General features: G+C 43.2%; 1 protein-coding gene across 2 annotated transcripts in view; it reads right to left on the bottom strand.

The window, feature by feature from the left end:
* LOC110501894 (glycophorin-C) overlaps positions 1 to 3,571 on the bottom strand; it is a 38,998-nt gene extending 35,427 nt beyond the window's left edge. Inside the window, exons 1-2 of one of the 2 annotated variants that reach the window (XM_021579751.2) lie at positions 3,230 to 3,571; positions 364 to 616 (exon numbers count right to left, since the gene is read on the bottom strand). In XM_021579751.2, coding sequence (XP_021435426.1) covers positions 364 to 445 — 82 coding nt within the window. In that variant the 5' untranslated portion in view covers positions 446 to 616; positions 3,230 to 3,571. The remainder of the gene's footprint in view (positions 1 to 363; positions 617 to 3,229) is intronic. The other variant, XM_021579752.2, reaches the window with a different exon arrangement.
* Between the last annotated feature and the right edge of the window lie 11,265 nt (positions 3,572 to 14,836).

Below are 14,836 nucleotides of genomic sequence, written 5' to 3'. Positions count from 1 at the left end.
GCAGCACTCAACATGCCTCTTGGACCACCACGTGTTGGATACGTGTTATGCTTCAGGAGTTTTCTCTCTCAGGGGTCAACAAGGTCAGTGGTCATGTGCTTTACAATGTGGAGTATGGGGGTTGTCAGGAGTGACAGTACAGCGAGTCTGTTTCAGTACTTCTACTCCAAAACTCTTCTCCTTTCTGTTTTACAGTGCAGGGGCAGAAGATGACACAGCAGTCGGTCATTGAGGAATGTCACGCATGCTTAGGGATTATTCTGATCTGCAAGACCCAGGCCACCAGGCAGCTCAGACAGGTAAAGAGTGGTGTGGTGTGTGGTGGTTCAACGGTACCAGACCTGACCGTGGAAGAATACTCACTGGTTGGCATGAGTTGTGTCATGGCTTCTGGTTTCGCTTGGTCCGGGGTCGCGTTAAAGGCCACAGCCGTGGAGTTCTCCATGTCCAGCAGAGCGGGTGTCAGGCAGGACTTCAGGAGAGGGGGATTGAGCGGGACAGCTGACAGGGAGAGGAAGAGAAGGAGAAAGAGAGAGAGAGCAATAGAGAGACGGAATTTGGAGGGTAAAGGGGGATCCTGAAGGAGGAGTGTTGATCGGTTCTCTGTATCAAATCTCTATAAGAATGGAGGAAATAGTATATTAATCTCTCAATCCCTCTTAGCCTGTTTGGTATAGGTGAAATAAACTTCTACTGAACATATACACACACACACACACACACACACACACACACACACACACACACACACACACACACACACACCATGGACTGTTGCGCTGTTGCACTCACTAGATCATGCTGTTCTGTCCCAGACTTAGGTATATCAATAACAGATCACACCTCTCATTTCTAAACAGACAATATCTAAGAAGTTTTGCAAGTATCTCACTCCAAACTGTCAATCAAATCACAGTGGGTCGTGGCTCACCAAGAATCTGAGGCTACCTATCCTATTCCATTCCCTTGGACGTAGTCCATAATCCTCCCTCCCTCTGCTTCCCTGTATCTGCAGCCTGCTGCTGACCCAACACCTTTCTAACAAACAGAGGAAGTGCAGCTTTGAGGAAGCATGGAGCCCAGTCTTATCACAGTCAAACAGTCAGATATACAGTTTACTCTTGTGAGCTGAATAACTCTCCACTTACCCCCCTCACCCCTATCTGTCCTGTCTGCCGTCTCCCCTGTCTGCCGTCTCCACTGTCTGTCCTGTGTGTCGTCTCTCCTGTCTGTCCTGTCTATCGTCTCTCCTGTCTGTCCTGTCTGTCGTCTCTCCTGTTTGTCCTGTCTGCCGTCTCCCCCGTCTCCCCTGTTTGTCCTGTCTGTCGTCTCCCCTGTCTGTCCTGTCTGCCGTCTCTCCTGTCTGTCCTGTCTGTCGTCCCTCCTGTTTGTCCTGTCTGCCGTCTCCCCCGTCTCCCCTGTCTGTCCTGTCTGCCATCTCTCCTGTCTGTCGTGTCTGCCGTCTCCCCTGTCTGTCCTGTCTGCCGTCTCCCCTGTCTGACGTCTCCACTGTCTGCCGTCTCCCCTGTCTACCGTCTACCGTCTCCCCTGTCTGTCCTGTCTGCGGTCTCTCCTGTAGGTCCTGTCTGCCGTCTGTCCTGTCTGCCGTCTCTCCTGTCTGTCCTGTCTGCCGTCTCCCCTGTCTGTCCTGTCTGCCGTCTCCCCTGTCTGCCGTCTCTCCTGTCTGTCCTGTCTGCCGTCCCTCCTGTCTGTCCTGTCTGCCGTCTCCGCTGTCTGCCGTCTCCCCTGTCTGTCCTGTCTGCCGTCTCCCCTGTCTGTCCTGTCTGCCGTCTCCCCTATCTGTCCTGTCTGCCGTCTCCCCTGTCTGTCCTGTCTGCCGTTCCCCCTTGTCTGTTGTCTCCCCTTTCTGTCCTGTCTGCCATCTCCCCTGTCTGTTCTGTCTGCCGTCTCTCCTGTCTGTCCTGTCTGCCGTCTCCCCTGTCTGTCCTGTCTGCCGTCTCCCCTGTCTCCCCTGTCTGCTGTCTCCCCTGTATGTCCTGTCTGCCGTCTCTCCTGTCTGTCCTGTCTGCCGTCTCTCCTGTCTGTCCTATCTGCCGTCTCTCCTGTCTGTCCTGTCTGCCGTCTCTCCTGTCTGTCCTGTCTGCCGTCTCTCCTGTCTGTCCTGTCTGCCGTCTCCCCTGTCTGTCCTGTCTGCCGTCTCCCCTGTCTGTCCTGTCTGCCGTCTCCCCTGTCTGTCCTGCCTGCCGTCTCCCCTGTCTGTCCTGTCTGCCGTCTCTCCTGTCTGTCTTGTCTGTCCTGTCTACTGCTCTTCCTATGTTACTCAGTCAGCCTCTCTTATGTCACAATAGACGATCTTCTGTGTGATCAAGCTTCCTCTGTTCAAAGGAATAATGAATGTGTCTAACGGTCTAATATTTTGGCCTTTGTGCTTTGAAAGTAAGAGCGGATGCGACTACAGAACATTAGGTTCAGCACGCACGGCAGGTGTGATGCTCTGACATCACCATGGTTACACAGAAAATGTCAGGAACAGTAATCAACTTGATTGGGACCGAATGTCCTGGATCATTTTATCTCAGAACTTCTGTGTCTTGGAGAGTCTTGCAGTACCCAACCAACGTTAGTAAACAATCAAAATGTTTTGACTCCAGGGTCTCTTGTAGAATCCAAGCATTAATTCTGAACTTAATTTACCACAGAAGTAATTTTGAACAACGTTTTCAGTGTCTGGTGTCTAACGGCTGACTGGGTGCCACTACGAGGACCAGATGTCAAACCCAGCTGCACTGTCACATGGGCTGAAAGGGCAGTTTGACTTTCGTTTTCATAAAAACGCAGACTACTGCATCATAGATGCATAGACCTATGTAGGTTATTGTACACACCACTGCCTGCCTCCATTATAACTTAACATAAGTGTATTATGTGAGGAGACACAGGCACACTTTGACCGATGTTGAGGTGAGAAAAGAGTCTTGTGGATGTCACAAACCTCCAAATGGAAATGGCAGCTTGTGTGAGTAAACAACCAATCAACAAGTTGCCTCATCATTTCCTCCTTCAATAATAGCTATGATGTCACCGTATAGTATATCTCTGCTTTCACCGGCTCTTTTATTATGACATCTGTCAAGAGCTGTCTCAGACCGTTCTCACTCGGCCCCTGTCCACATGATCCTCTAACAGCACTAAGACAACGCTGAGAAGAAAATAAAACATACTTTAGAAGTGGTTTTCACAAAGGACCTTAAAAGGAGCATGCACTCACCAAATTTCCAGAGCTGCACAGCACCACGTTTCCAAGAATTCCTGCCTACACTCTCTAACTCCACTCTCCAAGAAGAAACTGTTATTCAGAACAGAGCAACATAATATTTAAAGTCAGTCAGTCCTCCCTCTTCACCAATCTTTCACCTTATACCGTTCACTCAAATACTGTCTGTAGACAACACTCCTTTTTTTAAATCTCGCCCTGAAAACCGGGTGTGCTGTGCAGCATGTGAACTGTACTTTTTCCCCCCAGTGCCTGTAAACTCAATCCCCTAACCAATGATCTCTTCTGCTCAACCAATGGACCGAGAGGCCCCTCCCAGCAACAAGCAAATGATTCCCAAGTTTCATTTAGGCCAGGGTAGGCTAGAGGGAGGAGACAGGAAGAGGGAGGAGAAGAAGGGGTAGGGCATTGACTATCCAAAATGTTGTCTGTGAAGGACTGCCGTTGACTGTTAAGGCTGTGGACCGAGCAGAAACACATTCATCATGGGAGTTATGTAGTCCAAAACCCTGGGATCGATTCGGGGGCAAGGTTTGATCAAACTGACTTAAAGGAGCAATAACAAAGGGTCACTCCACTATTGTTTTGGTAAACAGCTGAGGGATATGACTGGAACATTTGAACCTCTCTCAAATTCATCAAACAGAGCTATGGATCCAAGGACTGACAACACATGATATCAACATTATACTTTTAACCATGTTTTGAGGGTTTACAGTTTCTTTACAATACATTTTTTGACAAACAAAGAAAAGCAAAGCTCATATTTGGGTTCCGATGTGGTACAACTGTTGAACAAAACTCTTGAGGCATTTGTAAGTTGTATTTATCAAGAATCAATGGGTCAATAATTAATTTAAAAGTCAAAAAATGGATGTACCAATAGCAGATTGCCCCTTTAACAGAGAGGATTTTGAGCCTATAGGGAATTAAATCCAAGGCTCTAGAGTTACAGTTGCGTGGAATGAGGGAGAGCGATGAGAGAACAGGACAGGAATTTGAACAGCTGCACAATAATTAGGGAGTGTTCATCCAAAAGCCATCTCCAGTTGCACTACACAGGACATGTAGCAAGAACAGTGCAAACCATATCTGCCTCTGTTACCATTCTGGAAAATATTCTAAAGAATTCTTGAGGTGTTCTAAAACTAACGAGGGATATTATCCAACCAGATTATTAAGACTTAATGCACACTCCCTACAGCAGATGTCGACTTTCGTTTGGTCTGATGTATCAAGTCTGTTGTCAACACGGCAATTTAAACATGCTATTCACTCAGTGTAACAATCGTTGAAAAGTATATTCATGTAACATATAATACGTTAGCTCCAACTCGAAGCCAGAATCCTTTTTAATGGCCATGCTTGGCTCATTATGCGCGGTCAACTTTCACCTCAGCAAGACTCGATTGTGAACATAACCAATCCATGACTGAATGACAAAGAGGTGGGAGATATGTATCTGATCTCCATGTGTCAGTTCATTCTCATTATTCCTGACTTCTGCAGAGATCCTCTGCCAAGCTTGAAGCTAATCTCGTCCTTCTCTATTCATGTTCCACGTTCCACAGACTACATAGAACCTAGGTGTCTTTCATCTCTGCACAAGGACCCAACTATACGATTCTGAGATTACTGAATTATGCATAGAAAATTGGCATGATTACACAACAATACCCTCAACACAGCAAAACATGTTTTGAAAGGATGACGTCATCTTTTCATGATCAAAGTAGGAAGGTAGGCTACTGACTGTCAATGAGGCAATAGACTGCATATATAATTTTAGATTGAGCCAAGAATGCTATACCCATGAATGCATCAATGATGGCTTTGTTACATCTACTCAATAAACACTAACTGACAATTCTTGTTTAATCTTGTTTCGTTAAACCACCATTTCAAACATTTATTTTATTGTCCTTTGCTCATATTTAGAAAATATTTCCTCCGGCGCATTCATCTGGTTAGTGGCAGAGAGAAACGTCGAGGGGTCAGAAAAGGCAGGTGTTTGGTGTTGTTTGGTTCAGGTGCCCTGAACATGTGGGATCTGTGTCTGTGAATCTAGTGGCACTACCACTAGGTGTAGATGGGGACAACTTCAATAGGTTTCCTGTTTCATGCCACATTTTTTAAAAAATCTTGTGCCGTTCCAAGCCTAAGATAATAAGATTATATGTTAACATTGTTTTAACATGTTTGTACTAAAATAAGAATTGACAATGCACCACCTCCACATCTTTTTCAGGGGATGTCTGAACTCATTGTCTCGGTTTACAGTTGACACACATCTTTGTTCCTCCCTGTCTGACTTTCTAGGGTGTTTGTTTTCTGGGAGCGATAATATTGCTTATTCAACAGCATTATATTCATTTTGACATATACATGCAGTGGGATTGCTCATCATCTGGCCATATATCTAAGATGTCTTGCACTCTATAAAATACTTCTCTCTGGCTCTACTTTCACACCGACACACACGATTTGACTAAACCGTTCTGGCAAAATCTTAAATCATCATGACCCAATCTTCATATCTAGGTTTGTTCAAGTGCCTCTTGATTGCCACAACACAACTTCACTTCTGTCTTTCTGAAGCATTGTTGTCAACTTCAACTCTGTGTTCCTGAAGCATTGTTGCCAACCCAACCTGGTAAATGGTAAACAATTTTTTTTATTTTATTTTATTTTATTTGATCAGGTTGACTGAGAATACATTATCATTTGCAGCAACGACTTGGGAAATAGTTTCAGGAAAAAAGACCATTGGAAACTGGATGTGATTGTTTTACCTGTAATACATTTCATGTTTAGTTTGTAATGAAATAAAGACCATCAGGAAACACAATGGAAAAGAACTGGGAAGTAAAGAATCAGTAACTAACAGAGAAGGAAAGATCACCCCCATGTCTTTTAATCACATACTGTACCTTTGAAAAACGGATTTATTTTCTCTGTAGCTGAGGAATAGTATCTAAGAAACAAGCCTCAGACTCATCGATGGACAGGAAAATATCTAATACTATGGGGTTCACAACCTGCTTATATACAAAATAATAGTAATAAACAGAAATACAGGCCAAATGTAATTCATCCTGAAATAAGTGAATCGAGGCTGTTTAAAGATAAAACGTGAGTTATATTGTACACATCACCCATTGAGCGGAGAGTGTTGCGGGGGTCCTCGACACATTGATGGACTGCAATTTAAATAAAGCTTGGCTAGCTGGAACTGAATAGCTTTTTAATTGCAGCCATTTTCTTTAAAAAATGGGGGTGACTGGTGACTGTCAGGGACTACAGATGCCAGGCAAACAGTTTTTATACTCGTCTTGGTGGCACCAGATGTTTGCCTGCCATTTTAGCTATTACATTAATTACCTAGAAAACTCATTGTTTCACTGCATGCATTGAGTTACTGAAGTGGTGATACTAAACATGAGCATAAAAGCTCATTTATTTGCATCACCTACCCTCGTGAATTTACACAGTCACAGAGCATGGCATGCTAAGTGATAAGAATAACACATATCAGTCATATCATATGCAGTGATGAAGTGTCTGCATACTGTAGGTTCCTGTAGTAGTCTGATATTTACAGTAGCTAACACCATATAACCCCACAACCCTGCTATATACCTGACCCAATTTAATAGCCTGATATATACCGAACCCAATTTAATAGCCTGATATATACGTGACCCAATTTAATAGCCTGATATATACCTGACCCAATTTAATAGCCTGATATATACCTGACCCAATTTAATAGCCTGATATATACGTGACCCAATTTAATAGCCTGATATATACGTGACCCAATTTAATAGCCTGATATATACCTGACCCAATTTAATAGCCTGATATATACCTGACCAAATTTAATAGCCTGATATATACCTAACCCAATATAATAGCCTGATATATACCTAACCCAATATAATAGCCTGATATATACCTAACCCAATATAATAGCCTGATATATACCTAACCCAATATAATAGCCTGATATATACCATCACTGGGGCCAAGCTTCCTGCCATCCAGGACCTCGAAACCTCTATTAAAAGGTGTCAGAGGAAGGACCTAAATATTGCCAAAGACTCCAGCCACCAGCCACTCCAGCCAACAGTCATAGACTGTTCTCTCTGCTACAGCGGGGCAATCGGTACTGAAGCGCCAAGTCTAGGTCCAAAAGGCTTCTTAACAGCTTCCACCCCCAAGCCATAAGGCTTGCTGAACAGCTAATCAAATGGCTACCCGTACTATTTACATTGAACTCCCTTTTTTATGCTGCTACTTGCTGTTTATTATCTATGCATAGTTACTTTAACTCTACCTACATGTACATATTACCTCAATTACCTTGACTAACCTGTACCCCCGCACATTGACTCGGTACCGGTACCCCTGTAAATAGCCTCGCTGTTGTTATTAATTTTTTATTTTTTTTACTTTAGTTTATTTAGTAAATATTTTTATTAACTCTTATTCTTCTTAAAACTGCATTGTTGGTTAAGGGCTGGTAAGTAAGCATTTCACAGTATGGTCTACACCTGATGTATTCGGCGCATGTGACAATGTCATGGATCCCTCTGGAACTGTGTCATTACACACACCTGGTCCCCATTTTCCTGATTGTAATTGTATAAATGTGCCCTTTGTTTCATCATTGGGCTGTCGATTATTGTTCCAATGTCCGTTGGTCGTGTGAGTACCTGTGCTGTGTTGTTTTGGCTTTCGTGCTGCATGTATTGTGCAGATGATTACGGATCTCGTCCCGTGTAAGATCATTGAGCGCGCGTGTGTTACTGGTCTCGCCCCAGTGTATTTATTTGGGGAACTCCTCGCTCTTTTGTTTGGGTTTCTACCCTGTGTTTTGTATATGTATTTGTTTGTTCTTCGTCCTAGTGCATTTACAGTAGATGGCACACTGTAATTTTGGTAAATAAAAAAACCCTATTACGCATTCCTGTGCCTGTCTCCCGATCCCTTTAAACTGATGTGACAGACAAATAAAATTTGATCGGATTTTCATTTGATAACCTAACACCAAATAACCACTTATAATAGCCTGGTCTATACCTAACCTCAACACCCCATCAACCCTAGAGATGTGTAGAAATAGACCCATGTGAGCTAAATTGTATTTTTTTTTAATTATTCAAAATCAGCATTCTCTGGTTACTGTATCTTCATCTCTAGTGAAGGTGTTGCTTCCCTGTTTAGTAAAACCCAGATCTCTGTTCCATTAGTGAGATGGGCTAGTTGTCGTTTAAGTGATAATGCCCAAGAAGCCGGTGTTCGGAGGATGTTTTCAGGCCTGAGACGAAGTCCAATATGTCCTCCAAACACCGGGCATTATCACTTTTATTCAACGGGTTACCAACATATCCAAATAATGATTGACATATTTTCATTAAAAACTTTATTTTTATTAATTTATTCATACTATTTCATCCTTCCACAAGATATAGTCACAAAACAAATCTACGGTTGCTACCCAAGCCCGCTGGTTGTTTGTTCTATTGACTCAGTTGAAAGAGACCTATGGACGCGTTTGTTCTAAATGTTACACTGCCATACTGGCTGGCAACATTCTTATCCCTTGCTTGCTAGCTAGCCAACTACGGCTAACTTACAGACACTTCAGACAGAATAACAACAGTAGCTGCATTTGTTTAAGCTGTTTTCTAGTGACAATAATTTGGATACATCCATAACAATGAGCTGATGAGGCACGATTTCACCTGGATTAGAAAATGTACTCTCTCGCCAGGACACTGTTGTTCAGAGGATCTAGCCAACAACACAGCTAACACAATAACTTCAAACTGAAGCTGGAAAGACTGCAAACTAGCTGCACTTCATTTTGTTGTACATATATTTTGTTATATATATATATATATATATATATATATATATATCCATAAAAATGATGCCAGCTGATTCATGATTTTGACTGGCTGAGAAACGCTGCCTGCCTCTCTCTCTCTCGTCCTGACTCCTGACCCCTACATGTTCATTACTGGACAGTTGGAGATCAACTTTCAATATTGAAACAATGTTGCAAATGTCGGAGAGACCAGACAGCAAGGTTTATACAAATCTCCGCTGTTGAGAACTAAATGTTAGTCTAAAAGAAACGTGAGGTAATGTCTAGATGCTTTTTATAGTGGAGATCAAGTTTATAACTTCCCTGCCTGGGCTGATGAGACAGGGGATTGCTCAGTCAGATGGAACAGAGTAAATAGGAATTTTAACGTAGTAACGGTAGTAACTTGTGGAATAGACACCGGCTGGAATGCACTTTTAACCAATCAGCATTCAGGATTAGACCCACCCGTTGTATAAAATTTGTGAAAACACTGCTCCATTTACACAGACAGGCCGGTCCAGGAAGACTTCTGATGATTGGTTCTGGAGACACACACACACACACACACACACGATTCGGGAGTAAATTGAGCAAACTATGATTCAACGGTGTTATTGCGTGTGAAAGTGTAATCGCTGCGAATATATTTCTCATCTCTGTTCCCATGGTGATGCTGACTAAACATGGAGAATAGTTTTGTCAGTATTCTTCAAAGGATACATTTTCTGAACTAATGCATAACACCACTGTAACAGCCCATCACATCACAGCATCTCGCTAACGACCATGCTTGTTTTAACATACAGTACTCACAAGTTTAAAACTCCTCCCATGTACTTACATCCACTTCAACGTACTAATTTCTTCTATCTTCATTTTGGGGATTGAATCTGTTATTCTCTTAATTACTTCACGCCAACCCTCTCTCAATTCCCTCTGTCCATGTGCAATTGAACAAAGTGTATCCTGTGCCTAATTCAACTTTGTACTGTATGTCCTTATTTATTCTCATTTTAAAACATATTTAATAAGTGTCTAATTGAATCAAAATACAAACTCAAAGGACACAGCTCTAATGGGTTTTTTTATTTTTTATTTAACGAGGCAAGCCAGTTAAGAACAAATTATTATTTTACAATGATGGCCTACCGGGGAACAGTGGGTTAACTGCCTTGTTCAGGGGCAGAACGACCTATTTTTACCTTGTCAGCTCGGGAATTCGATCCAGCAACCATTCGGTTACTGGCCCAACACTCTAACCACAGGCTACCTGCCGCCCCGATGGGGTTCAGCTCTAATGGGGTTCAGCTCTAATGGGTTTCAGCTCTAACGGGGTTCAGCTCTAATGGGGTTTACCTCTAATGGGTTTCAGCTCTAATGGGGTTCACGTCTAATGGGTTTCAGCTCTAACGGGGTTCAGCTCTAATGGGGTTTACCTCTAATGGGTTTCAGCTCTAATGGGGTTCACGTCTAATGGGTTTCAGCTCTAACGGGGTTACCATCTTTAGTGGTAAAAAAATAGTTTTTAGCAAAAAAATAACTTCAAGGAGTTGGTCTGAAGGTGCCCTCTGATGTCACCCCCCCCCCCAACACTTGTCCCATGTCATGAGGTGAAAAGAAGGACTGGACTGCTACTTTAAACAGTGGATCACATTTATTTTAAACAGAGATTTATTTCACTAGAGGAAGACAAAGATGACATCATCACATGCAGAGTTCTGTGTTAAGTTTTCATTATTATTTTTGTGAGAAACTTGAGATAATGGCAGGATGTGTGATAGGTGACACAGACAGTATACCCAGTGGGGATTCTCAGTGTTGGCATTTGGGGCTTGACAGTACTAGTGTCAGGTGCCAGAGGCCGATACCAGATAGAGAAATGAGGAAGGTAAAGCACAGTAAGATGGAATAGAACTGATGTCAAGCTTGAAACCATAGAAATACAATTCTATTTCTATACCTGAAGCAGTGGGAGGTGGAAAATTACAGGCATCATTTCTCTGAGTACAGCCCTTCTGTTTCAAAGTTAAATCTGTTTAAAATGAGAGTAGTTAGCAACGTTTTCCTGATTTCACGTTGACTATATAATTGAGTTTCAGCAGTCTCCTGCAAAATGAAAATGCACATTCCATATAGTAAGATTTACAAATATACAATTTGAATAGAAAAAACGTTACCATTTAAATCACCATTCCCTGGTGGGTGTACCAGTGACCATCTTTGAATTACAATTCAGAAAATTCAAAATAATTATACAAAATCTTAATTTCTCCCCCCTCTTATTGTTATTGAGGTGACATGATTAACTCTTACTAATCAACTCTAGATGAACAACACACATATATAAAGAGAGATGTTACAGTCCACTTTGCAGGGAAGGACCCATTTCCACCAATAACTAGCTATCTCCTACCCCCATCGCCCAACACTAGCAGGTCATATACTGTACTCTAGGATCCTGCTTCTGCCAGTCACAGGCAATCAGTCAGTTACGTGACCTGTTATATCTTATGGCCGATTGAAACCTGTGATTCCTACTTTACTCGTAACATGACTGTCCGTTACATTCGTTGAAAAATATTCTCCAACTTTGTCTCACTCGTCAAAATGTCCTTGATTCGTGGTAGGGAGTGGGGGCAAATAATTTGAAAGCTGCACGCTCACAATTAGTACGGGGAGACTGGGGGAAGTAACATATTTGGTATTTTCGTCTACTATAGACCTGTTAGGTTTATCTTCGTTAGGTTTATATTTAGCCCACGTCCCCGCAGGATGCCTTTTTGTCTCCTGGTAGTGCATCATTGTAAATAAAAATTTGTTCTTAACTGACTTGCCTAGTTAGATAAAGGTTATATAAAAAATGTAGTGACTCTCTATTTGCCTTCAGCATGCATTGCTTAATGTCTAAAGAATCCATATGTTCCACTGAAATATGAGAAATTGGACACATTTACAATCATGGTCTAAAATTTAACTCACATTTTTCTGGTCTCGGTATTGACAAGGTCTCAACCCCCTCCTCCTGGTCTCGTATTGACCCAGTCTCGAGGGGGGGGGGGGTCTTGTATTGACCCCCCCCCCCCTCCAGTCTTGGTCTTGAATTGGCCTCGCTTTAGGTGGTCTCACACACAACACTAGTCAGCCATGCCAAACTGCACCAGTTCCCAATTATCAGTTTCATTGGGTCTATTTTGCTGGTGTTTAAACCTTATCAGAGCCACAGTCTGTTCTGTGCTTTGTGCTTAATTGGAGAGCTATTCTTGATTAAAGCTTGTGCACGATTCGCTCAGAATAGGCTGAGGCTTCCTGGGAGCAGTCATGCAGGAGTGTGAGAATATGTTGTGGTTGAGTCACGATCACCATAATACTGACGGCCATTTATGGCCAACATTATATGAAAACAAATAACACTCTCATTATGTTGTCTCTTTTTGACTACACTAAAGAAATGGATGTTTAGCGAAAATAATGGAAGTAAGAAATAATAGGTAAAACAATGATTTTTCATCTGAGAATAGAGTATAATCAAAAAGTATTATGCCCATGTACCACGCACGCACGCACACACGCACGTACACACGCACACGCGCACACACACACGCACACGCGCACACGCACACACACACGCGCACACACACACACACACACACAAACACACACACACACACACAAACACACACACACACACACACACACACACACACACACACACACACACACACACACACACACACACACACACACAGATATATGGCTATTTCCTCCTACACGCCACTTTCAACTTTTTACTTTCCTTATCATCTTCTTTTAGTTCTATGGAACAAAAACTGCTTTCAGGCGGCAGTGGAGTAGTGCCACAGTACCCAAACCAACCAATAAGAGGAGCTCTGGCACTTACTTATCTGACCACAGAGAAGACTGTTGTTCATCAGTGTGATGGTTTTCATCACTTTCACACTCCTCCTTTAGTTGGATCTTTGTAAGGCCTCTAATTACGGAAATTCTTGGCATCATCTTGCACAATATGTCCCTCAGAATAATCTCCTTTGCCATTCACTTAATGCAGTATGAATGTCTTTCTCATTAGAAGTATTGACAGTGCCTTCTATGGTCTCCCTCCCTCAGATCTGTGTTGCTGCCACGCTTATTCTCTAACCAGATGCCAACCCTCTCTTATTCTTTATTTTTTCTCCATCCTCTTCTTTCTGCTCCACCCACTCTCTCCTTTCTCACTAGTGCCCCTGCTTTCTCTCTTTCCCTTGCCCACCTCTCCTTCCCCCTCTTTCTCCCTCCCCTGTCCGCCTCTCCTTCCCTCTCTCTCTCCCTCCCCTGCCCACCTCTCCTTCCCTCTCTCCCTCCCTCCTCCTTGCTCTGTGTCCTGTTCATGGCTCAGATCAGCATGAACGAGAGTGAGTGAGCCAGTGGATGCGGGCGGGAGTCAGAGGCTAATGCCAGACGACTGGAAATCTATGACGCTTGGTTTGGCCCAGGGGGTGGGCGACAGCAGCCAATACAGTGTGTGTCCCAGATATAGTCTGATGGAAGAAGAGAAACATGGCTAACTAAAGCAAAGATCACGGGGAGAGAGAGTGTGTGTGTGTGTGTCAGTGGGTGTCGCAGTCGGTCAACCATATAACCACCAACACATCCCATAGGGCTTTTGTCAACCAGTGGCCACCCTCTTGTGAGAGAATCTGTGTGAAGAAGAAAAAGGAGGAGGAAAAGAAGGAGGAGGAAAAGGAGGAGGAGAAGAAGGAGGAGGAGGAAAAGGAGAAGAATAAAACGGAGGAGGAGGAGAAGAAGGAGGAGGAGGAAAAGGAGACGAATGAAAAAGGAGTAGGAGGAGAAGAAGGAGGAGGAGTAGAAGGAGGAGGAAAAGGAGAAGAAAAGGGAGTAGGAGGAGAAGAAGGAGGAGGAGGAGGAGAAGGAGGAGGAGGAGGAAAAGGAGAAGAAAAAGGAGTAGGAGGAGAAGAAAGAGGAGGAAGAGGAGGAGAAGGAGAAGGAGAAGATGGAGGAGGAGGAAAAGGAAGAGAAGAAGAAGGAGAAGGAGAAGGAGAAGAAGAAGAAAAAGGAGTAGGAGGAGAAGGACGAGGAGGAAAGTAGGAGAAGATAAAGGAGTAGGAGAAGAAGAAGGAGGAGGAGGAGGAAAAGGAGAAGAAGAAGAAAAAGGAATAGGAGGAGGAGGAGAAGAAGAGGAGGTACAGTACCAGTCAAAAGTTTGGACACACCTACTTATTCAAGGGTTTTTCTTTACTTCTACTATTGTCTACATTGTAGAATAATAGTGAAGACATAAAAACGATGAAATAACACATATGTAATCCTGTAATAACCAAAATGTTTTTGGTTCTTTGTGAGACGCAGAGTAGGTGAAAGGATGATCCCTGCATGTGTGGTTCCCACCGTGAAGTGTGATCAAATCAAATGTATTTATAAAGCCCTTCTTACATCAGCTAATATCTCAAAGTGCTGTACAGAAACCCAGCCTAAAACCCCAAACAGCAAGCAATGCAGGTGTCGAAGCACGGTGGCTAGGAAAAACTCCCTAGAAAGCCCAGAACCTAGGAAGAAACCTAGAGAGGAACCAGGCTATGAGGTGATGGTGTGGGAGTGTTTTTCTGGTGGCACTGTCTGTGATTTATTTAGAAATTAAGGCAGATTTAACCAGCATGGCTACCACAGCATTCTGCAGTGATACGCCATCCCATCTGATTTGCGCTTAG

The sequence above is a fragment of the Oncorhynchus mykiss genome, chromosome 22 (genome assembly GCF_013265735.2).
Source record: "Oncorhynchus mykiss isolate Arlee chromosome 22, USDA_OmykA_1.1, whole genome shotgun sequence".
Classification (NCBI taxonomy): domain Eukaryota; kingdom Metazoa; phylum Chordata; class Actinopteri; order Salmoniformes; family Salmonidae; genus Oncorhynchus; species Oncorhynchus mykiss.
The sequence above is the reverse complement of the archived record's forward strand: the minus strand, read 5'-3'. Positions and strand labels throughout refer to the sequence as shown.